At 39.8% G+C, this 23,512-nt stretch overlaps 3 protein-coding genes across 3 annotated transcripts; all 3 read left to right on the top strand.

Moving 5' to 3' along the window:
* Positions 1 to 628: 628 nt before the first annotated feature.
* Positions 629 to 1,618, top strand: LOC128509113 (trace amine-associated receptor 13c-like). The gene has a single exon (XM_053480690.1). It carries the CDS (start codon positions 629 to 631, stop codon positions 1,616 to 1,618), a length of 990 nt encoding a protein of 329 aa, XP_053336665.1.
* A 4,296-nt stretch (positions 1,619 to 5,914) lies between these two features.
* On the top strand, positions 5,915 to 6,901 carry LOC128509138 (trace amine-associated receptor 13c-like). Its single transcript, XM_053480727.1, has one exon. The coding sequence runs from the start codon at positions 5,915 to 5,917 to the stop codon at positions 6,899 to 6,901; it is 987 nt and encodes a 328-aa protein (XP_053336702.1).
* Positions 6,902 to 17,622: 10,721 nt separating this feature from the next.
* LOC128509075 (trace amine-associated receptor 6-like) lies at positions 17,623 to 18,612 on the top strand. The gene has a single exon (XM_053480648.1). It carries the CDS (start codon positions 17,623 to 17,625, stop codon positions 18,610 to 18,612), a length of 990 nt encoding a protein of 329 aa, XP_053336623.1.
* Positions 18,613 to 23,512: the final 4,900 nt, after the last annotated feature.

Genomic DNA, 23,512 nt, shown 5'->3' on the forward strand with positions numbered 1-23,512 from the left:
TCCACCAGAAAACACTTCAACGGCAGATATAGAAGATCAACCCTTGATCTTGTATCATTTCGATCTTTTGTTGTGTCCTGTTTTTGCATCTAATTTGTCTCCGCCCCTTTTGACAGCAATTTAACAATTAGATTAGGCGCTTCTTTTCATGACAAAATCTATACTTGCACGTTATTTATGTTAAAGCATGCAACTAAAACTTTATTTTTATTTTTTTGCTGGTCATAATAAATGATTGTGCTACTATATTAAATCATGTTCACATAATATCCAATGAACAGGTCCCATTTGTGATAATCATAATTGTAAAATTATGTCAGCTATGAGTTTGTCTAATGTTTGCTATCTAGGGTCAGAGTATTTTGTTAAATATTAATGGATTTGAAACATTCTCTATTTACCTTGATGGAAATTAAAAAGATTTCCATCAGTCCAGTCAAGATCACATGAGATTGTGCAAACATTCTGCTGATATTTAGAGTTTGTGTTCCAACAAGGCATTACATCATATCGTTCATGCTTCATGCTGTCTTTTAAATTAAGGAGGCGTGATTAATTTCCAAAAGGATAAAAGGACCAGAGCTGTTTGTTTTATTTCTAATTTTGTAGACATTAAATAAATTAACTAATGAACCTGACAGAGTTCAGTAATCAGTCTGATCGCTGTGTGCACTTCTCCTGTCCAGAGAGATCTGTATCTCCTGCAGTTTATATCTTACTGTATGTGTGTTCAGCTGCTGTGGTTCTGCTAACAGTGTGTGGAAATCTGCTCATCATTATCTCTATTCTTCACTTCAACCAGCTTCACACACCTACTAACATGCTTGTGCTGTCCCTCGCTGTGTCAGATTTTTTTGTTGGCATTTTTCTAATGCCAGTTATTTTTGTCTGGACTATTGAGTCATGCTGGATTTTTGGGAGATATTTCTGTAGCATCTACTGGCTGTTTAATGTTCTTCTCATAATATCAAGCTATACTATTGCTTCGATTGCTGTGGATCGCTATTTTGCTCTCTCAAACCCCTTTCTCTACATGAACATTGTCTCTGTGAGAATCACTCGTGTTGTAATTGTTTTTAATTGGTGTCTACCGCTGGGCTATAACATAACAGGCCTATATTTTAATGGGAATTTCAAAAGTTCCGTCTTGTGTCCTGGAGAGTGTTTTCTCTTTCTTAATGACGTTTGGTCTGTAATTGATCTTGTATTTACCTTTATATTTCCACTTTCTGTCATAATCATATTGTATACTCTGGTTTTTGTAATTGCTAAGAAACATGCCACTGCTATCAGAGAGCTTAATAATCACACACGGACTAAAACACAGAAAATCACCTCAAACTCAATGAAATCTGAGAGAAAAGCAGCTAAAGTCCTCGGCATTTTAGTGTCTGTATTTCTGGCATGTTTACTTCCATATTTTATTTATAGTTTATTAATCAATGTTATTGAATTGCAGTTAGAAACATTTTGGAAAGTTTTAATTATGTTTTATTTCAATTCCACCATTAATCCATTTATTTATGCTCTGTTTTACCCATGGTTTAGGAGGTGTATTAAATTAATTATAACTCTGCACATATTCCAAACAGACTCTGTGTTAATCAATGTTCTTTAATCATGTAATTTCATCTTCTTCTTTGTGTCTTAATACTGGTTATGTTTAATTAATTTTAAATTTTAATAAAAGTTTCATTTATTTCTGCATATGATGTACACAATGTTCATCAATAACATAATATTCAATTAGTCATGGGGTCATTCATGAAATGAACGAAATGAACTAAATTATTTTTTAATTCATTTATTCATTTAAGATTCATTTATTCTGATGTACAAATTTTTTTAAAATATTAAAAGTTTAGTTTGGCAGTGAAAATAGCATAAACTGCAATGCTAAAGAAATATTATTTTTATAATATTATTTTATTATAATTGCCGTTTCCCAAATTGTCTGTAGTATGTGAGTGTGTCTGTGCCATGTGATGAATTGGCACCTTGTCCAGAGTGTACCCTACCTCCATGCAGCCTAAAGCAGCTGTGTAACCTTGGAGTGATCCAGGATAATAGCTGTGCATAGGGGTTGCAGCAGTAAGGCTTGAAGCTTTCTCACTTGCGTAGTACATGTCAGCATGAGGATTAAAACAGGGGTCAAATGCTTGAGGTTTGCTTAAATGTGGCTAACCTCTTAAAAACTCAGCGCAAATGAATGTGATTGGCTTTATGAGTGTGCCCTATGTCCTTATTAACCCATACTAAATCTAGTAGGCTTTGGGTAGTTTAGAAGATTAAGGCTTTGGGTTACTGTCCAAAGGTTGGCTGCTCAAGCCTCAGCTGAACTTGAGCAAGGTCCAGTGTGCTCCAGAGGTGTAGTATGATGGCTGGGCATGGGCCAGAAGTTGCTAACTAAATCTCCAACCCTGATTTTTTTTTTTTTTAAGCCAAAGCATAATTTTTTATTTGTGTGTATTTATGCTAATAATCAAGAAGTTTTTTTCTGAGGACAGTTTTTATATCTATTTTAGATTTAGTATGGGTTAAAATGTGTTGAGGACATATTAGGACACTCTCATGAAGGTGGTCACCCTCCAGATCCAGATTAATCAACTCTAGAAATTAACACTTTTACAGCCTGATGTAATCTCAGATAATTATCATGTTATTTAAAGTGGCTCTTAGACAAAAACATATGTACCTATTCATGCTAATGCACTACATGTTAGCAACATATGTCAGCAACTGCAGTTGTATCAGTAAAATCCTAGTTATTAACCATGATTGGATCAGCAACTGACCCACAGAACTAATTCAAGTGACTGAATCCTTAGTGTCATTGTTCTGTCTATTCTCTAGATCAGAGGTTCCTGAACCTCGTCCTGGAGGATTCACTGCAACAGAAGCATGGTTCCCTTTCAAAGGCTACACTCGATGCTGTGTGAGAACGCTATGGGAAACATCTTGTCATGTTGCCGGTTGTGAAGTATGTGTGTATCAAACACGCCAAATTTTGGCTTTTATAACCTCGGGTTATAAATAGGTGTGAGCAGGTGCTGTGTCGAAGTTGGTTCCCCCATCAGGATGCGTTTTTTTAGCCCCACCCCCTAGAAAACGGCACAGGGAACGCGCATTTAGAAGAAAGCGGGCCCGCGGAGGGTTATGCGCGAACCAGTGAACTTCTACGGAGCGCAATAAAGGCCATAAATGACATTGCTAGTGTTTTTAAATCCCTGAAACGGAAAAGACGGCAAATTTCACGCGCCTTGAAAAACGAAACTTATCTAAACATGCGTTGTATTTTTTGTTTATTATTATAACTGGTATACGATACCCATGATTTATTCGTGCTGTTTTATCAATGGAATGTATTATATACTTTCATATATATGAAATATATATATATATAATTCAAATAAAATGGACCACTACAAATGGTTATTTCATTCATATGCAGTTTGGGTTTATTCAGATAGATGTGACCTAGTGTGTTGACATCACGCGGATAAAATGCTCATTATCCTGCATTATTATTATTATTATTATTATTATTATTATTATCTTGAGACTGTATCCAACGGGTCTCTATTCTGGCATTATGGTTGAGAAAAGACATGGCTGAGAAAATATATCACCAGTGTTACTGTTGACTTGTTTCCCGACCACAGGGAAAGTCTGTACATTGTCACTGTCAGATACGGTTTCCCTTATCATACATGTCAGACTGTTGCTACTGATTTGATCCCACACCACAGGTGAATTAGCCGAGTTTTATCCTTTTAAATGTGTTCATTGTCGCTGTCAGATACTGATTCGACACTGTTCTCTATATAAATAACTTCCCTTATTTATCAGACTGTTACTGCAGTTCTCCGATTTTATCATTCTAAAACTAAGTACAGTATGTTCAGATGTCCATGTTCTAAGTAAATAGTAGAAGTTCTGTTACTGCTCACCTGTTTACACAGCACAAGTGAAACAGCTGATTTAGTGAAGTTTGAGCATTCTAAATATGTCCTTTATAGCAGCAGAAACACATCCTGATGGCAAGAGTTCATGTTATCGGATAATGTGTCCAGAGCTGTCAAAATGGTACTACTCACATGTTTACAGCCTACAAGTGACTCAGCCGAGGTTCATCATTCGAAATATGTCCATGAGAGCAAGGGAAACACATCCTGATGGCAAGAGTTTGTGTTATCAGATAAGGTTCCCCCTCTACTTTTCACATACAGATGTGTCCACAGCTGTCAAAATGGTACTACTCACATGTTTACAGCCTACAAGTGACTCAGCCGAGGTTCATCATTCGAAATATGTCCATGAGAGCAAGGGAAACACATCCTGATGGCAAGAGTTTTATCCCAAAAGTATCATCCCAAAGGTATTTAAGGTGCAGGCTAGACAAATTCTTCCACACCAAAATAGCTCATTCTTGTGTTTATGGGCCTTACTTTGTGCTTTGTAGTATGTAGTCATGTTGGAACAGGAAGGGGTCATAACCAAACTGTTCCCATACTGGTGAAAGCATCAAATTCTCAAAAAAGTCTTGATATGCTGAAGCACCAACCTTTCAATGTAACACCTGCAAAACAACACCACATCATAATCACCCCTCCACCAACATTTACATTTGGCACAATGCAGTCCGACAAGGACCATTCTCCTGGCAACAGCCAAGGTTTTGCCATGGAAACCCAATCCATGTAGCTCTCTATGCACTCTTGAGAGAGTCTGAAGGCCACATCAAGTTTGGAGGTCTGTAGCTATAGAAAATTACGATCTCTGTGCACTATGCGTTTCGGCATCCGCTGACCCCGCTTTGTGATTTTACATGGTCTGCCACTTTATGGCTGATTTGTTGTTGTTTACAGCAAGAACATTTCATGACTAGACTTATTGCACAGGAGGTATCCTATTATGATACTCAGCTTGAATTCACTGAGCTCCTTCCACAAATTTTTGTAGAAGTGCTCTGCATGCCTAGGTGCTTGATTTTATACACCTGTCACCATGGAAATAATTTGAACACCAGAATTCAATACTTTGGGTGATTAAATACATTTGGCAATATATTGTATCCTTCTCTGATGCCTAGCCATAATGTGAGTATGTTCGTGTGTAAAATCCATTGATGAGGTTCTTTGAAATGTTAAAAATGCTATCTCTGTGTACAGGATTAGCGTGCTGCATGCCTGCTTTCCCAGCTCCCTGTTGCTGTCTACTCTCCAACCTGACATCAATGTTCCTGTGTGGATTCGCCAGCAAACACTTCAACAGTAGATATTGCACTACCCTGTTCTCATATCATTTCCATCACTTGTTGTGTCCTGCTTTTTGGGTTTAACTGCTCCACACCCTTTTTGACAGCAATTTAACAATTAGATTAGGCACTTCCAAATAAGGGATTTATAATCTTTCCTTGACAAAATCCATATTTGCACTTAATTCTTGTTAAAGCATGCAACTACAATCTTTCTTTTTTTTGCTGGTCATAATAAACCAATTATGCTTCTATATTAAATCATGTTCACATAATATCCAATGAAAGAGTCCTATTTGTGATAATCATAATTGCAAAATGATGTCAACTGTGAGTTTGTTGTAGGGTACCTAGATAAACTAGGGTAGTGAACATTAGACAAACCTAGTGTATTTTGTTTTATATTAATGGCCTTGAAACATTCTCCATTTACTTTGATGGGAATTAAAAAAAGTCCCATCAGTCCAGTCAGGATCACATAAGATTGTAGAAACATTCAGCTGATATTTACTTTAGGTCTTGTGTTTCAACAAGGCATTACATCATATCTTTTATGCTGTCACTTATAGTGAGAAGGCGTGATTAATTTCTGAAGAATAAAAGCACCAGAGCTGCTTGTTTTAATTTTAACTTTGTAGACATTAAAGAAAAGATCTCATGAACCTGACAGAGTTTAATCAGTCTGATCGCTGTGTGCATTTCTCCTGTCCAGAGAGATCTGTATCTCCTGCAGTTTATATCTTACTGTATGTGTGTTCAGCTGCCATCATTCTGCTAACAGTTTGTGGAAATCTGCTCATCATCATCTCTGTTTTTCACTTCAAGCAGCTTCACACACCTACTAACATGCTTGTGCTCTCTCTGGCTGTGTCAGATTTTTTTGTTGGCATTTTTCTAATGCCGGTAATGTTAATCTGGACTATTGAGTCATGCTGGATTTTTGTGAGGCATTTCTGTAGCATCTACTGGCTGTTTAGTAGTCTTCTCGTAATATCAATCTATACTATTGCTTCAATTGCTGTGGATCGGTATTTGGCTCTCTCAAACCCCTTTCTCTACATGAACATTGTCTCTGTAAAGATCACTTGCATTGTAATTGTTTGTAATTGGTGTCTACTGATGGGCTATAACATAACAGGCCTATATTTTAATGGGAATTTCAAAAGTTCTGTCTTGTGTCCTGGAGAGTGTTTTCTCTTTCTCAATGAGTTTTGGTCTGTAATTGATTTTGTGTTATCCTTTATATTTCCACTTTCTGTCATAATTATCTTGTATAGTCTAGTTTTTCTGATTGCAAAGAAACATGCCACTGCTATCAGAGAGCTTAATAAACACGCACGACCTAATGCACAGAAAATCACCTCACACTCCATGAAATCTGAGAGAAAAGCAGCTAAAGTCCTCGGCATTTTAGTGTCTGTGTTTCTTGTATGTTTACTTCCATATGTTATTCACAGTTTATTAGTCAATGTTATTGAATTACAGTTAGAAACATTTAGGAACGTTTTAATTATTCTTTATTTTAATTCCACCATTAATCCATTTATATATGCTCTGTTTTACCCATGGTTTAGGAGGTGCATTAAACTAACTATAACTCTGCAAATATTTCAAACAGACTCTGCATTAATCAATGTTCTTTAATCATGTAATTTCATCTTCTTCTTTTGATGATGTATCTAAATGTTGGTGATATTTAATTAATTTTAAATGTTAATAAAAGTTTACATTTAGGCATTTGGCAAACGCTCTTATCCAGAGCAACTTACATTTTTATATCATTACATAACTGAGCAGTTGAGGCTTAAGGGCCCAACAGTGGCAACTTGGTGGTTGTGGGCTTTGAACCTGGGATCTTCAGAACCATAGTCCAATGCCTTAACCACTGAGCTACCCCTGGCCCTAGTTTAAATTCCATTCATGGATGGAAATGTGCAGGGATGCTGTTCATATATATATATATATATATATATATATACTGATATATATATACTGATATATATATATATATATATATATATATATATATATGTGTGTGTGTGTGTGTGTGTGTGTGTGTGTGTACATTATGTACATATTTTGTATTTGAGCAGATAGTTCCATCACAGGCATGTCATAGGTGTTCCCCTCCGATGTGAATTGTAGGCTGTGTCATAAACAACTTTTAAGTCATACTGTGAATGTATCACAGGCGTTCCACCCAATGGAACAGTAGGCAGCATCTCTGGCGAAAATGTGAATCCATAGTGGTCATTGATTGTATGTTTGCAGAGGCAGATCCATCACAGGCAAGGAGAAAATTGTGGCCATGGTTGAAGAAACCACCTTGCATGCTGTAAAGTGGAATTGTTTTTAGGATAATGGTTTATTCTTCCCAGTAATTATATTGGAGCACACAATGTCACTGAGGATGATAAGTGGGAAATCCTCAATATCCCCTGTCCTATTGTGTTAAGAAAGTATAATAAAAATATGGCTGGGGTGGATCTGCTGGATTTTCTCATTGCACTGGTCTGGCCAAAGTAGTGGTAGCATTGGCTGATGTCTCACTGTATTGACATGACCATCGTGACTTCTTGGTTGCGCTACAAGAAACATTTCAGCGGCATTGGGGTGAAACAAATGATGCAGCCTTATACTTTCAAGTTGTGTATCGCAGAAAGTTTGTGCAAAAGTGTTAAGAATCTGGCAAGAGAGGTTGTCCCAATTCCTAAACCTCCTCTTTTATTTATACCTAAAGGGTATAAATAAAAGAGGAAAAGGGCCTGCCACACCCATTTTGGTTCTTGAAATGCAAGGGAGATGCAAGGTACACCTAAAGCCAAGTGCCAAAAAACGTTACGTAAACCTCTGTTCCTCATCCACCAGCAACTGTTTCCTGAGGTTCCATGGAGAATAATATAGACTTTGTAAAAACGAGAAACACTAGTTCAGACAACACCCTACAGGAACACACATTTAGAAACGTCTCGGGTTACTTTGCTGTAACCCTGTTTCCTGAAAAAGTGGGAACGAGATGAAAATGCTATGTGAATGCTCTCCGCATGACCAGTTGTTGAAGCATGTGTGTCAAACACGCCGAAGATTTAGGCATATATAACCTTGGTCAGGTGATGTCATTTAATTAGGTACACCTGAAGGTTATGAATAGGCATGAACCGGAAACATCCTCAGGTCAATTTTGTCTGAAAGGACGTCCAGTCACGCCCGCAGTGCGGCATTGGAGCGCAACATCTTATTCCCGCTTTTTCAGGGAAAAGGGTTACAGCAAAGTAACCTGAGACGTCCCCTTTCAAAAGCTACACTCAATGCTGCGTGAAAACGCTATGGGAACGAGAATACCAACGCCGCCGCACTGCAAGTGTCTAGACCCCCAGGGTTGTGTAGTGTGCGCACAGTCCACCAACAGGTCTCAGATAGTTCTGGGATGCTAGCATTGCGTGGACATCCAACTATAAAATCTGACAAATGTGTGCGGAGAGGACCAACCTGCCACATCACACACTTGCTGCAAGGGGACGCCTCTTGCAGAGCAATTAATGAGGCAAGCCCCTTGGTCGAATTGGCCCTAATTACTAGAGGCGAAGTCTTCCACAATACATCTCTCACCCAATGTGACAACATTTGTCCACTGGCGGCCACCCTTCGGCTGCGGCCCTCATGACATATTAGAGCCTGCTCTGATTTACGTCACTGTCTAGTGCGGTGAATGTACTGTAAATTTAAAGAGCACGAACTGGAGACAGTAAGTAAAGTCTTTCCTGCTCTGGAGCTGTAATGGCGGAGGACAGAGGCTTCGAGAACAGCTGGGTGCATAGTCGAGAATGGAACCTTCGGAAGATGGTTGGGGTGAGGATGCAGAATAGCTTTGACCAGCCCAGGGGCAAATACTTGACAAGCCGAAACAGCTGCTACGGACGTTCTGAGAATACTAGGGCATGAGCCCGAGGTTAATTTTCTTGTAGGAACTCCAGCACTAAAACAATTTGGCAGTGGACTGGGTCTACATCTTTTACTATGCACCAACTTTAAATACATCCCATTTGAGGGCATACGTTCTTCTACAGGACTTACTACTTTGGGGTGGGGTTTCCAAACCCTGTGTGTCACAGCTTGCCTGAACAGCAAGTTTGCTCCCACATTTATCTGCCCTGGAATGTAAATCGTTCTGAGGGACAGGAACTTGTCCTGTGCCCCAAAGCAAAATCTGGTGCACCAGCTTTTCCCAGCGGCGCGAGCACAGTCTGCCCAGACAATTATTTACGAGACTACCGTTGTCCACTTGCAGTAGGACATAGTAGCCTCTCAACTGCTGGAGGATTTCAGGGCCAGAAGTAAAGTTATCATTGAGAGGCAATTGATGTGCCTCGTTCCCAGAGAGCGTTCCCATAGCGTTTTCATGCAGCATCGAGTGTAGCTTTTGAAAGGTAACATAAAAACACACCATAGCTAATGTCTAAGCCACTGATCGATGAACCATTTGTGGCTGATGTTAAAATTGTTGTTTAAATAAAACTTTTAAAGTATTCCATACCAAACAGAAATGAGACTGTTGTGAGACGCTGCTTTTTTCCGAGCTCCGCCAGACTGACCATTTTTTCTACTTTTTCATCCCCTTACGAAGAGTGAACATATAACAAATAAGTATTTTATAGTATCTTACAATATATTCACTCGAAACGCCTGTTATATCGTTAAGCTTTAATTGTTTTGCAGCACACTGCTTCTAGACAACTTTCCGATTAGCATCGCTAGCCCGTTAGCCCGACTATCACAAGTTTGTTTATGCTTTTTTCACACCAAGTATTTACGTTTTTAGACACCATGTCGGTTGTGTCTCTGCCTCTGAGTGCAGGTCAGGAGAAATTGGAGCTGCACTCGGTGGATTTGGAGCTGGAGGCCGTGGAGAAGCAGATCCGCGACCTACAGGTGAAGCTGGCCCGGCTACAGCAGCGGAAATCCACGATGGAATCATCACGGACTGACGCTCACCTGTCATGGGTAAATGCTCGGCGTGACACAATTTCTCCGACAACCTCAACCCCGCGTAGTTCTCTGCCCAGGTCCAATGCACAAAAGACGCAGCCCGTCCAGATTTTCTTTACCCCGGCACCGGGATACCACGAAGCCTGGATACAGCAGCAGAGGAAAACGCTTGCCATGCCCCGGGCGAGGACCTTTCCCCCTCCGCCGCCACCTGTCTTCGAGATCGCGACCCAAAACTGCTTCGCTCACCTAGGCGAGACGGCACACGACGCTCTGGTCATCGGAGACTCCATCGTCCGGCACAGTTTCAGTTTAGAATTAATTACAAAATAGTATTACTCACGTACAAGGCTTTAAATGGTTTAGTCATTTTCTTCTAATACGCTACAATCAACCACGTTCCCTAAGATCACAAAACTCTGGACTTCTGGTAATTCCCAGAATTTCAAAATCTACAAAAGGGGGTAGGGCTTTTTCATATTTAGCTCCAAAGCTTTGGAATAGCCTTCCAGACAGTGTTCGAGGCTCAGACACAGTTTCCCATTTAAAAGTAGACTCAAGACACATGTCTTTAATCTGGCATACACATAACTCATCCCACTTATTTTTCTACCCATCCCGAGGCAACTGAGATTGTGCCAACTTCAGTAACAAAGGCCAACCTTGCGAGGTTCCGGAGGCATCCAGAGGAGGACCAGCTCTAACTAGATTCTGTGTATGATGGTCGGAGCTACACATGCTGTTCCTGTGCTCCCAGTAATTCAGACCCCATCTGCCCATTGCACCTGCTGACTCATCCCTATGCTGAACTGGACTTCATGTTAATTTAAAGAACTTCTGTTATATTGAACATTCAGCTGCATAACACACATGATGTTATATAATTTCTATCTGTTATCACCCAAATGAGGATGGGTTCTCTGATTGAGTCTCGTTCCTCTCAAAGTTTCTTCCTATTTCCATTTCAGGGATTTTTTTTCTTGCCACTGTTGCTGTCACCCTTGGCTTGCTCATCAGAGACATTTCATTCATCATTCATTCATTCATCTCATAATTATCTAGACACATGTTTCTCACAAAAACAAACTTCCATACATTTATTTATTTTTTCTTCATTTTTGTGGAGCTGCTTTGAGACAATGACCATTAGGCTACTTAAACACACACACATACACACACACACACACAGTTTAGTGGGTAAAAGTTAATGGAGTTCTGAGAAAATCCTCAAATTTCTAGTATTAGTTATTCGACCTGGGACAGGCACAAGAGCAGAGTCTTGGGTAAATTTTACTGATGAGTTTGAATAGCGCACCAATTTTCAGCAAGGTATTATGCTTTATTTGTTCACATGTGTTACATTGTAGTCGTCTCTGTTGTTTGCCTCCAGCTTGAGAAAATCACTTAATCACTGATTGGTTATCGCATGGTTGTTAGGATGACGTCTTTCGAGGAAGCTGTCTGTGACGCGTTAGTTGCCTGGTTACTGATGGCAGCGCTCTGGAACTTCTTCTGGAGGCCTAGTCGTTGCATGACGTTAAAGTTCGAGCACAAAGTTTTGTTGTGTGTCCACAAGTGCGGATGACTTGGTCATATCATGGTGCAGCAGCAAAAAGACAATAGTGAAGAGCACCCGCAAGAGGTGGTGGAGTGGGTGAGCAATAGACGTTGCTAAGAGCCTGGTCAGACCATAGATTTTTGACCCTGTAGAGTTGGTCTGTCCCACGAGTAATTTTCCCAATTGGCGGTGATGCAGGGCTTAGCTACGCCCCGCGTGATTCCACCTTTTGTTAATACATAAGCTTGATGTTTGGTATGTCACAGGGAGGAACATCCTGCTAAAGTTTTAATACTTTTATAAAGTATATTTGCATTAGCGCTATTAATTTTCCATTTATACCAATGTTCTTTAAATAAAACAGTGTTAAATTTAATATTAAACATCCCATATATTGCACACTAATTCATACCTTTATCTACAAAAGCAGTTTGTAAATGCTGATTACACTTCCTAGATTATAACAAGCACATCGAACATTACTCAAAGATGTACAAGCATACCCTATAAGCATTATATATATATATATATATATATAGTGGTGTGAAAAACTATTTGCCCCTTCCTGATTTCTTATTCTTTTGCATGTTTGTCACACAAAATGTTTCTGATCATCAAACACATTTAACTATTAGTCAAAGATAACACAAGTAAACACAAAATGCAGTTTTTAAATGATGTTTTTTATTATTTAGGGAGAAAAAAAATCCAAACCTACGTGGCCCTGTGTGAAAAAGTAATTGCCCCCTGAACCTAATAACTGGTTGGGCCACCCTTAGCAGCAATAACTGCAATCAAGCGTTTGCAATAACTTGCAACGAGTCTTTTACAGCGCTCTGGAGCAATTTTGGCCCACTCATCTTTGCAGAATTGTTGTAATTCAGCTTTATTTGAGGGTTTTCTAGCATGAACCGCCTTTTTAAGGTCATGCCACAACATCTCAATAGGATTCAGGTCAGGACTTTGACTAGACCACTCCAAAGTCTTCATTTTGTTTTTCTTCAGCCATTCAGAGGTGGATTTCCTGGTGTGTTTTGGGTCATTGTCCTGCTGCAGCACTCAAGATCGCCTTAGCTTGAGTTGACGAATAGATGGCCGGACATTCTCCTTCAGGATTTTTTGGTAGACAGTAGAATTTATGGTTCCATCTATCACAGCAAGTCTTCCAGGTCCTGAAGCAGCAAAACAACCGCAGACCATCACACTACCACCACCATATTTTACTGTTGGTATGATGTTCTTTTTCTGAAATGCTGTGTTACTTTTATGCCAGATGTAACGGGACACGCACCTTCCAAAAAAGGAAGGTCCACAAGGTATTTTCCCAAAAGTCTCGGCAATCATTGAGATGTTTTTTAGCTAAATTGAGACGAGCCTTAATGTTCTTTTTGCTTAAAAGTGGTTTGCGCCTTGGAAATCTGCCATGCAGGCCGTTTTTGCCCAGTCTCTTTCTTATGGTGGAGTCGTGAACACTGACCTTAATTGAGGCAAGTGAGGCCTGCAGTTCTTTAGATGTTGTCCTGGGGTCTTTTGTGGCCTCTCGGATGAGTTGTCTCTGCGCTCTTGGGGTAATTTTGGTCGGCCGGCCACTCCTGGGAAGGTTCACCACTGTTCCATGTTTTTGCCATTTGTGGATAATGGCTCTCACTGTGGTTCGCTGGAGTCCCAAAGCTTTAGAAATGGCTTTATAACCTTTACCAGACTGATAGATCTCAATTACTTTTGTTTTCATTTGTTCCTGAATTTCTTTGGATCTTGGCATGATGTCTATCTTTTGAGGTGCTTTTGGTCTACTTCTCTGTGTCAGGTAGCCCCTATTTAAGTGATTTCTTGATTGAAACAGGTGTGGCAGTAATCAGGCCTGGGGGTGACTACAGAAATTAAACTCAGGTGTGAAAAACCACAGTTAAGTTATTTTTTAACAAGGGGGGCAATCACTTTTTCACACAGGGTCATGTACATTTGGAGGTTTTTTTTTCCCTTAATAACGTAAACCTTCATTTAAAAACTGCATTTTGTGTTTAATTATGTTATTTTTGACTAATAGTTAACGGTTTTTGATGAGCAGAAACATTTAAGTGTGACAAACATGCAAAAGAATAAGAAATCAGGAAGGGGGCAAATAGTTTTTCACACCACTGTATGCAATCTTAATTAGTGAAGTTTCTGTACTATGATAGGGCCTGAAACCTGATTGAAATTCTTCGAGGACGTTGTTTTCCTGAAAGAATGTGCATATTTGAGCTGATACTACATTTTCTCATATTTTTTATATAAATTAAAAGTTTGAAATTGGTCTGTAATTTGTTAATTTATTCGGGTCTAAATTAGATTTTTTTTTAAAGAGCTTAATAACTGCCAACTTGAAAGGTTTAGGGATGTGACCATAGATAAATGCATAATAGAAAAAAGCCCAAAATTTTGCCAATTGCCTCAGTTGAAAAAAACTGGACCTAACCACAGCACTGATCTGTTTATTAAATTTAAGGACATGGTCGAAAATAACTGCTAAATTTGATGCTGTGGGTTTAACATATTGCTCCAAGGCTCCGAAATCTAGAGGTGGAACGCTACTCCTGGCACCAGGACCAAACAACAAAATCTCAGTCTTTTTATCATTAAAATGTAAAAAATGTAGGGCTAATCATGCCTTAATAGATCTAGACATGTTAAGAGAGTCTTGATAGAGTAGCCTTTCTACTGTTTTAACGGGAGATAAATCTGACTATACTCTGTGTAGCAGTTAAAGAAGATGCCAAATTTTCTCAGTACAGAGCTGAGTGGCAACAATACAACAAGAAAAGTAGGGGCCCAAGAATAGATCCCTGTGGGACCCCATATGTCAGGGGAGCTAAAGAGGAGTCAAGATCTCCAAGGCTAGCAAAAAAATGTTCTATCAATAATATGGTACCTAAACCAGTTTAGAGCTGTCCCCCTACTTTCCTCATTAGAGCATTCACCTAAAACGTTTTGCTGGATATAATAAACCAATTATGCTACTATATTAAATGATTTCAAAATTCAAATCAAATTTAAATTTTATTTGTCACATACAAAGTCATACACAGTACGATATGCAGTGAAATGCTTGCCAGTGACCTTAAAAAGAAAATAAAAACTATATATAAGGAATAAATATTAATAAAAAGAAATACGAAAGAAAATAAATCTAACTAGTAAAATAAACAAACTGTACAAATAAGAACATAATAAAAATATTACAAAATATAGAAATATAGGAATATAAATTTTTTTAAGTGTTTTAAAGTGGCAATGGCTGTGCAAATATGCATAAAAAGTGACTTATGAAAGTGTCATGTGCAATGGTTCCAGATATATAAACATGTATTGTATAAAAGTGACTTATGAAAGTGTCATGTGCAAAGGTTTCAGATATGTAAATGAATATGTATTGCATGAATGTGTCCATGATTGTGCAGTCAATGTCAGTGTTCAAAAGATATTACTCCTGTGTGGTGGTGTGATTGAGAGACCTTATCGTCTGCGGGAAGAAGCTCCTCCTCAGTCTCTCTGTGTTGGCCTTCAGGGAGCGGAATCGCTTCCCAGACCGACACAGAGAGAACGGTCCATTGTTGGGATGGCTGAGGTCCTTCATAATCTTCCTGGCCTTGGTTCAGCACCGCTTGCTGTAGATGATTGCACGTGGTTGATGTGACAGGACCATAACAGGTCCCGTGTGATGTGAACACCGAGGTATCGGAAGCTGTTCACTCTCTCCACTGGGCTCCTGTTGATGATGGGGGTCTGGTAGTTCCTCTTCTGCTTTGTCCACTATCAGCTCCCCTGTCTTGCTGACGTTCAGGAGGATATTGTTCCTCTGGCACCAGTTCACCAGATTTACAATCTCCTCTAGGTAGGCCGACTCATCATTGTTGGTGATCAGGCCCACCACGACAGTGTCGTCAGCAAACTTGATGATGGCGGTGAAGTTGGTAGTGGCCACGCAGTCATGGGTGTACAAAGAGTACAGGAGTCCTTACTGCCTGTGGTCTGCCAGTCAGAAAATTGGAGATCCATTGACACATTGATGAGCAGAGTCCGAGGTGCTCCAGCTTGGTGGTGAGTGTGAAGGGAATTATGGTATTAAATGCAGAGCTGTAGTCGATGAAGAGCATTTTAGCATAATTCCCTTTCCTAGTGTCCAGGTGAGTAAGTGATGTGTGGGGGAGATGTGAGATTGCATCGTCTGTGGAACGGTTTTGGCGGTATGCAAACTGTAGTGGGTTGAGGGTGTCCAGTAGTGAAGAAATGATAAGGTCTCTGACCAGGCATTCAAAGCACTTCATCACTACTAAGGTTAGGGCTACAGGGCGATAATAGTTGAGGGAAGCAGGATGAGGTTTCTTCGGGACAAAAACAATGATGGACTCCTTGAAGCATGTGGGGATCACCGACTGAGATAAAGAGATGTTGAATATCTCAGTGAACACAGGTGCTAGCTGATCTGCGCAGGCTCTGAGAATACAACCTAAGATGCCGTCTGGTCCTGCTGTTTTCCTGGTGTTCACTCTCTTGAAGGCTCTCCTCACGTCATGCTCGGTGATGATGAACGCGTTTCCGGTGCTGGCACTGTCTTCCTGTCTGCAGCCGTTAGCGCCACTAGCATTAGCATTGCTAGCATCTTTAGCTGCAGCCTCGAAGCGAGCATAGAAAGTGTTCAGCTCATCTGCCAGAGTCACGTCTGCGTTCGTCATACCGGATGTTGTTGCTTTATAATCCGTTATTGTCCTTAATCCCTGCCACAGGCTCCTAGAGTCACTCTGTTGGAGTTGTGACTCTAGTTTTCTCCCGTAGCGCTGCTTCGCCTCTTTCACTGCCTTCCAGATGTTGTATGATGCAGCCTTGTATTATTCCATGTCCCCCAACGCAAGTCCTGTGTTGTAGGCAGCGGTGCGAGATCTCAGAGCGCCGCGGATGGTTTTATCCACCCACGGCTTCTGGTTGGGAAACGTTCTAATAGTCTTTTTCTCCACGGTATCATCCGCTAGTTTCCCAATGAATCCCACAACCGCTTCCGTAAACATGCTGATGTCATCAGAGCTGTTCGTGAACATGTCCCAGTCTGCATCATCAAGTGCGTCCAAAACGCAGCCACCGATTGGTCCGTCCAGCGCACGACCCCCTTTGAAACGGAACTTTCTGTTTCAGCCCTTGTTTGTATTTTGGCATGAGGAAGATGGCGGCGTGGTCGGATTTACCAAACGGAGGACGAGATTGTGCCTTGTAGCCGTCCTTGACTGTAATGTAACAGTGGTCCAGTGTCCTTTCACTGGTGCGGCAGGTGATATGTTGATGAAAGTTCGGCGCTGCGCGTTTGAGGTTGGCACTGTTAAAGTCCCTCGCCACAATAAGCGCAGTGTCCCGATGCTGTGTTTGATGCTGTGTGAGTGCCTCATGCAGCTCGTATAAGGCAGTGTCCGTGTCCGCTTGTGGTGAAATATAAACGGCGCTGATTATGACCGATTTTCACATACTATCCAATGAGCAGTTCCTATTTGTAATAATTATAATTGGTAAATCATGTTAACTTTGTTCTTGTCTAATGTTCACGACATAGAGTCAATGTATTAGGTTTTATATTATTGGCCTTAAAAGGATCCCACAAGTCGAGTCAAGAAGACATGAGACGGTGAAAACAATCTGCTTATATTTAGTTCAGGCCTTGTGTTCCAACAAGGCATTACATCATATTCATCATGGTGTCACTCAAATTAGGGAGGCGTGATTAATTTCTAAAATATAAAAGCACCAAAGCTGTTTGTTTTATTTCTAATTTTGTAGACATTAAAGAAATGAACTAATGAACCTGACAGAGTTTAATCAGTCTGATCGCTGTGAGCATTTCTCCTGTCCAGAACGATCTGTATCTCCTGCAGTGTATATCTTACTGTACGTGTGTTCAGCTGCTGTGGTTCTGCTAACAGTGTGTGGAAATCTGCTGGTCATCATCTCTGTTTTTCACTTCAAGCAGCTTCACACACCGACTAACATGCTTGTGCTCTCTCTGGCTGTGTCGGATTTCCTTGCTGGTGTTTTTGTAATGCTTCTACTTTTAATCTGGACTATTGAGTCATGCTGGATTTTTGGGAGAGTTTTATGCATCATCTACTGGCTGATTAGTAATCTTCTCATAATATCAAGCTATACTTTTGCTCAGATCGCTGTGGATCGCTATTTGGCTCTTTCAAACCCCTTTCTTTACATAAACATTGTCTCTGTGAGAATCACTCGTGTTGCAATTGTTTTTAACTGGTGTCTAGTGCTGGGTTATACCATAGCAATACTATATTTTAATGGAAACTTTACAAGTGTGATTATGTGTCCTGGAGAGTGTTTTCTCGTTCTCAGTGAGGTTTGGACTGTAATTTATCTTGTTTATTTGTTTATTTTTCCACTTTCTGTGATAATCATATTGTATACTCTAGTTTTTGTGATTGCTAAGAAACATGCCATTGCTATCAGAGAGCTTAATAGTCACACACGGCCTAAAACACAGAAAATCACCTCACACTCGATGAAATCTGAGAGAAAAGCAGCTAAAGTCCTCGGCATTTTAGTGTCTGTGTTTCTGGTGTGTTTACTTCCATATTTTATTTACAGTATGTTAGGCAATATTATTGAAATACAGTTAGAAACTTTTCATAAAGTCGTAATTTTTGGTTGTCTTAATGCTACTATTAATCCATTTATTTATGCTCTGTTTTACCCCTGGTTTAGAAGGTGCATTAAACTTATTATAACTTTGCAAATTTTACAAGCAGACTCTGCATTAATCAATGTTCTTTCATAAAATGTTTTTCTTTTTCTGATGGTGTGCCTAAATTGGTAAAGTTAAATGAATTCTAATTATTTATAACAAATCAAATTTCAACCCTTACTATAATGTTCTGTTTTTTGATAACATATAATATGCTACACTAAGAAACAACAAGTTATTACATAAATCGTGGAATTAAATTTGCTACAGAAGCATAAAAGACAAGTTAAAAGAATAGATTTTCCCCAATAAATGAATAAATAAATAAATAGCAATTTGTATTTATAAGTATTATGTTAACATTTATCCAAAGAAATTATTTGTCTGTTAAAATATTATAAACTACAAAGCAAAGTCATTTTTTATTTTTTATATTTGTATATTTTTATGCTCCTTTTTGATAATAAAATAATTTTAAAAAAGTTTCTAAAAGATATAACAAGCATTTTTGTTCAATTATAGTGAACAATTGCATAAATTTATTATTTACCAAATTATGTGCTTGAGGTGAATGTAATAATTACATGATTTTAAACTGTACTACTCAACTCCCAAACAGTAAAGCTGTAGGAAGAATACTTGATTTTAGGAAGAAAAGAAGGTTAAGGCAACTATATAATTTTGGTGTGATCCAGGATTATGCTCTTACGAAGGTTCACAGCTGTAATGCATGAAGCTTCCTCACTTGTTTAGTAGTTGTCATCTTTTAAGTTACAACCTTACGTTAATATTTATATTTAATTCAAATGTTAGAATTAGATCATGAATATGTTCTATGTTGTGACTAACCCATACTAAATCTAGAAGGGTTCAGTGGTAGATCAGTGGGTCAAGGCTCTAGGTTGCTGATCAGGTCTAATCTGATTTGTGTATAATCTGAGTGATCTGGTTACTGAATTCTTAGTGTCAATGTTATGCTATATTCTACATAGTGTAACAGAAATGCAGCATGGAAAAAAAAAAAGAAATGAAAACCCCAGTTAGACAATCACACACACACACACACACACACATGCGCGTTATAAAAGGCCACTCAAAAACAAAAAACATGTCTAACTACGTTGGTAGTGTTTCAAGCTGCATGAAAGGTGCAGAACACAGATAGATCAATCTATTTCTACCTCCGTTTTCTACCCTATAGAGGATTTTTGAAGTACTAGATTCTCATTCAATTCTATAAGAAATTTAACGTGAAATAAAGCCACCACAGAAAACAACACCAATAATACTGTATGTACTGTAATACTGATGATTTCATTACGGTTTCAGTAACCAAACTGAATGAATCTTAAAATTTGAAGCCAGACAATCTAACATTTAACCCTGCAAATTAAAATCCATCAGTGTTAAGAAAGTTACTGGAGTTTGATATGTTAATTTTTGATATCTTACATATTACTACTTACTATTTAAAATATAATATGTATGTATAATATGTATTAAAATATTGCATATTTTAATTACTTCATCAATGTTATTTAACATCACTAACACACATTGTCTGTACTGTTCCATCCTGTATTCAGATTCACAGTGGGCCTCGAACCTATCCCAGGAGACTTAAGGCATGAGGCAGGATATATCCTGGACAAGGTGCCAATCACAGGGCACACACACACTCCGGACAATTTAGTATAGCCAATTAGCCCAATCTGCATTTCTTTGGACTGTGGGAGGAAACCAGAGTATCTGAAGGAAACCCACCAAGCACTGGGAAAACATGCAAAATTCATGCACACAGATACGGAAAAGACCCTGGCCGGGAATCAAACCCAGACCCTGGAGGTGCAAGGGTGCTGCCGGCTAATGTAACTTATAACATTTAAACTGGACAGAAAAACTACATAAAAAAAAAAATTAAACAATGCAACATAAATGTCAGCAAATGGAAGAACACAAAATTTCTAAAGATCTGATTAGTCAATTGATTAAGTGTAATGTTAGAGTTTCTAATAAACAACTCACTCTTAGTTCGCCCCCCATGGTGCATAAGTGGGCAGTTCGAAAACACAAGGTTCAGAGTTGTCACATGGTTCCCTGACTGACAGTGGTAGTGGTAGCCTTAATGTGAGAGCCCCCTAGTAACAAAGAGAAGTTGGATATGACTAAATTAGGGAGAAAAAGGTAAAATCCCCAAAATATATATAGATTAAAAAAAAAAAGATGTATCAATGCATCGCGCTGGACCAGTGGTTAGTGGATTCCATAATGCCATCCCAGACACTTTATCTACTTCTTATATGAGTGCAAAGAGGAAAGGACATGAAAGAGCAGCACAGCATTTCGTTAAGTGTCTGGTTAAACTACTCCACCAGGCGATCTGTCTGGGGATTGTATAGGGATTGTATAAGGAGGCTTCACCTGTAACACCCAACAAACAGTTGCCATAAGTTTGGAAATAAAATAAGTACCTTAATTGAAAAGGTGCTTTTTTGGTAGATCCACATGGCTAAAGAGTAGCACCAGCTCTCTTGCAATGTTTTTGGAGGTCACCTTCAGACATAGGACAGTTGTTGGGTAGCATCTGGCATAGCCTACCATGGCCAGGTTGTACCTGTGAGCCCCTAGCTGACTTCAGGAACAGGCTGATTAGATTTAAATGGGATACTCATGACAGATAGGGGAATCAGCGGGTCAGGAGCTTTTCACTACAGTCTCAAGCCCCAGCCAGTGGTAAATACTTCTGATCTTCATGGTGTTCTTTACTCTGAGGTGGCTGGTTGGAGGATGTGTATGTGTCAGGTTCATCATGATGTTGACTTTCCCTTGGGGTACTAGATTGTGTGCTCCCTGTTTTCTCTTTGTGTAATATAACAAACCCTCATGGATGAAAGAGTATGATAATGGTGCAGGACTATAACCATAATTGGCCTCTGCCTCTATTTCCCGCACTTAACCCTAAGCTGCAAAAATATATATAAATACATAAAACACTTCAAATGAGTTAAAGCTGGGCCTTATTTTCTAAGTACAGTAACAGTGAGTAAATCATTGTAGATAGTGGTGACACCACCACCGCGACCAGTTAGACGGGGCTCGTGCTTATAGAAATATCCTGACGGAGTAGACTCATTCAGACCAATATATTCATTTGGTTTAAGCCAGGTTTCGGCGAGGCAGAGTGCGTCAAGGCAATAATCTGAGATCATTTCATTAACAATGAGTGCTTTAGGCGCAAGGGATCTAATGTTGAGAAGTCCAAACTTTAGAGGTAGATTTTGATTACTTATTTGGCTTTTTTTCTGGTTTTATGGTTATCAGATGTTTCGGGCAAATTTAACAATTTGTTTTTTACTGAACCTCTCGATTCCTCACTGAAATGTGGGAAGTGGTCCAGATACAACGATCTTTGTCGTGGGTGATGTTATTCGGACCTTCTCAACCAGGCTCCTGAAGTCCTTCTTTAGGATCTCTATCTGCCTCAGTCTGGTGTCGTTTGTGCCAGCATGAAGAACCACAGCTCGAATGTTCTTCCTCAGGGCCGCAGGCACCTGTGCAGCGACATCAAGAACACGAGCACCAGGTAAACAGCGTGTGTACACCTTACCCTTTAACCGTGGTAGCACGCACGTGGCGGACTATGGAGTCTCTGATGACCAGCGCATCGTGTGCCGTCTCGCGGAGAGGAGCGAAGCGGTTTCGGGTCAAGATTTCAAAGACAGGTGCCGGCGGTGGGGGAGAGATCCTCGCCCGGGGCATGGCGCGCGTCTTTCGCTGCTGCAGTATCCAGGCTTCTTGTTATCCCGGCGCCGGGGTGAAGGAAACCTGGGCAGGCTGTGTCTTTGATGCGTTGGACCTGGGCAGAGAAACACGCGGGGTTGAGGTTGTAGGAGAATTCTCACGTCGAGAATTTACCTGGGACAGGTGAGCGTCAGTCCGCGACGATTCCAACGTGGCTTTCCGCTGCTGTAGCCGGGCCAGCTTCACCTGTAGGTCGCGGAACAGCTTCTCCACGGCCTCCAGCTCCGAATCCACCGAGTGCAGCTCTGATGTATTCTCACCTGCACACAGAGGCAGAGACACAACTGACATGGTGTCTAAATATGGAAATAATCGGTGTGAAGAAGCGTAAACAAACTTGTGATAGCCGGGCTAACGGGCGTCTCCTCTCTATGTTCTCCTCTCAATCACAGAAGTTTAGACTGGGGCACTGGGGAAGAGGGTGATAATGTCAGGAGTTCAGGAGTAGTGGTGCTACTCCTGAACCTTGATATTACAGATAATTTAGTAAAAAAAACTAACTTCAGTTTAGTTCAGTTCTCTCTTTCTCTCTCTCTCTGTGTGACTTCAGGAAAATGGCTGAGGCCAGTATTTCAGTAGATCGGTTTTCAGTGGATCAGTTCATCTGTCCAGTGTGTCTGGATCTCCTGAAGGATCCGGTGATTATCCCCTGTGGTCACAGTTTCTGTAAGGTGTGTATTAATGGTCACTGGGATCAGGAGAATCAGAAGGGTGTCTACAGCTGTCCTCAGTGCAGAGACACTTTCACTCCAAGGCCTGTTCTACGCAGAAACAACATGCTGGCTGAAGTGGTGGAGAAACTGAAGAAGAAGACTGAAGTCCAAGCTGCTTCTCCTGCTCACTGTTACACTGAACCTGAAGGAGAAACATGTGGAAAAAACATAAAACTTTAAACTACACAGTCTGATGTTTCTGGTTTGTTACTGTGAAATTCATCTGAAACTTTATTTTGAACATCCTGCTTTTTAAAAAACATGCATTAGTTGATGCAACAAAAAAATCTCCAAGAGAAGATCTGCTCTAAACATAATGAAGCTCTAAAGATCTACTGCTATACTGATCAAATCTGTTATTTGTGTATGATGGATAATCACAAAGTACACAACACCGTCACACAGAGGCAGGAGAAAGAGCTGAGGAACAAGTGAGAATAAGAAAGTTTTTAAAAATCATTTTATCTTAGGTTATAATG

This window comes from Clarias gariepinus, chromosome 2 (assembly GCF_024256425.1).
Source record: "Clarias gariepinus isolate MV-2021 ecotype Netherlands chromosome 2, CGAR_prim_01v2, whole genome shotgun sequence".
Lineage (NCBI taxonomy): Eukaryota > Metazoa > Chordata > Actinopteri > Siluriformes > Clariidae > Clarias > Clarias gariepinus.

What these genes read in the sequence shown, in the direction of transcription:
- LOC128509113 (XM_053480690.1), top strand. Translation starts at nt 629, where the DNA reads ATGAACCTGACAGAGTTCAGTAATCAGTCTGATCGCTGTGTGCACTTC.
- LOC128509138 (XM_053480727.1), top strand. Translation starts at nt 5,915, where the DNA reads ATGAACCTGACAGAGTTTAATCAGTCTGATCGCTGTGTGCATTTCTCC.
- LOC128509075 (XM_053480648.1), top strand. Translation starts at nt 17,623, where the DNA reads ATGAACCTGACAGAGTTTAATCAGTCTGATCGCTGTGAGCATTTCTCC.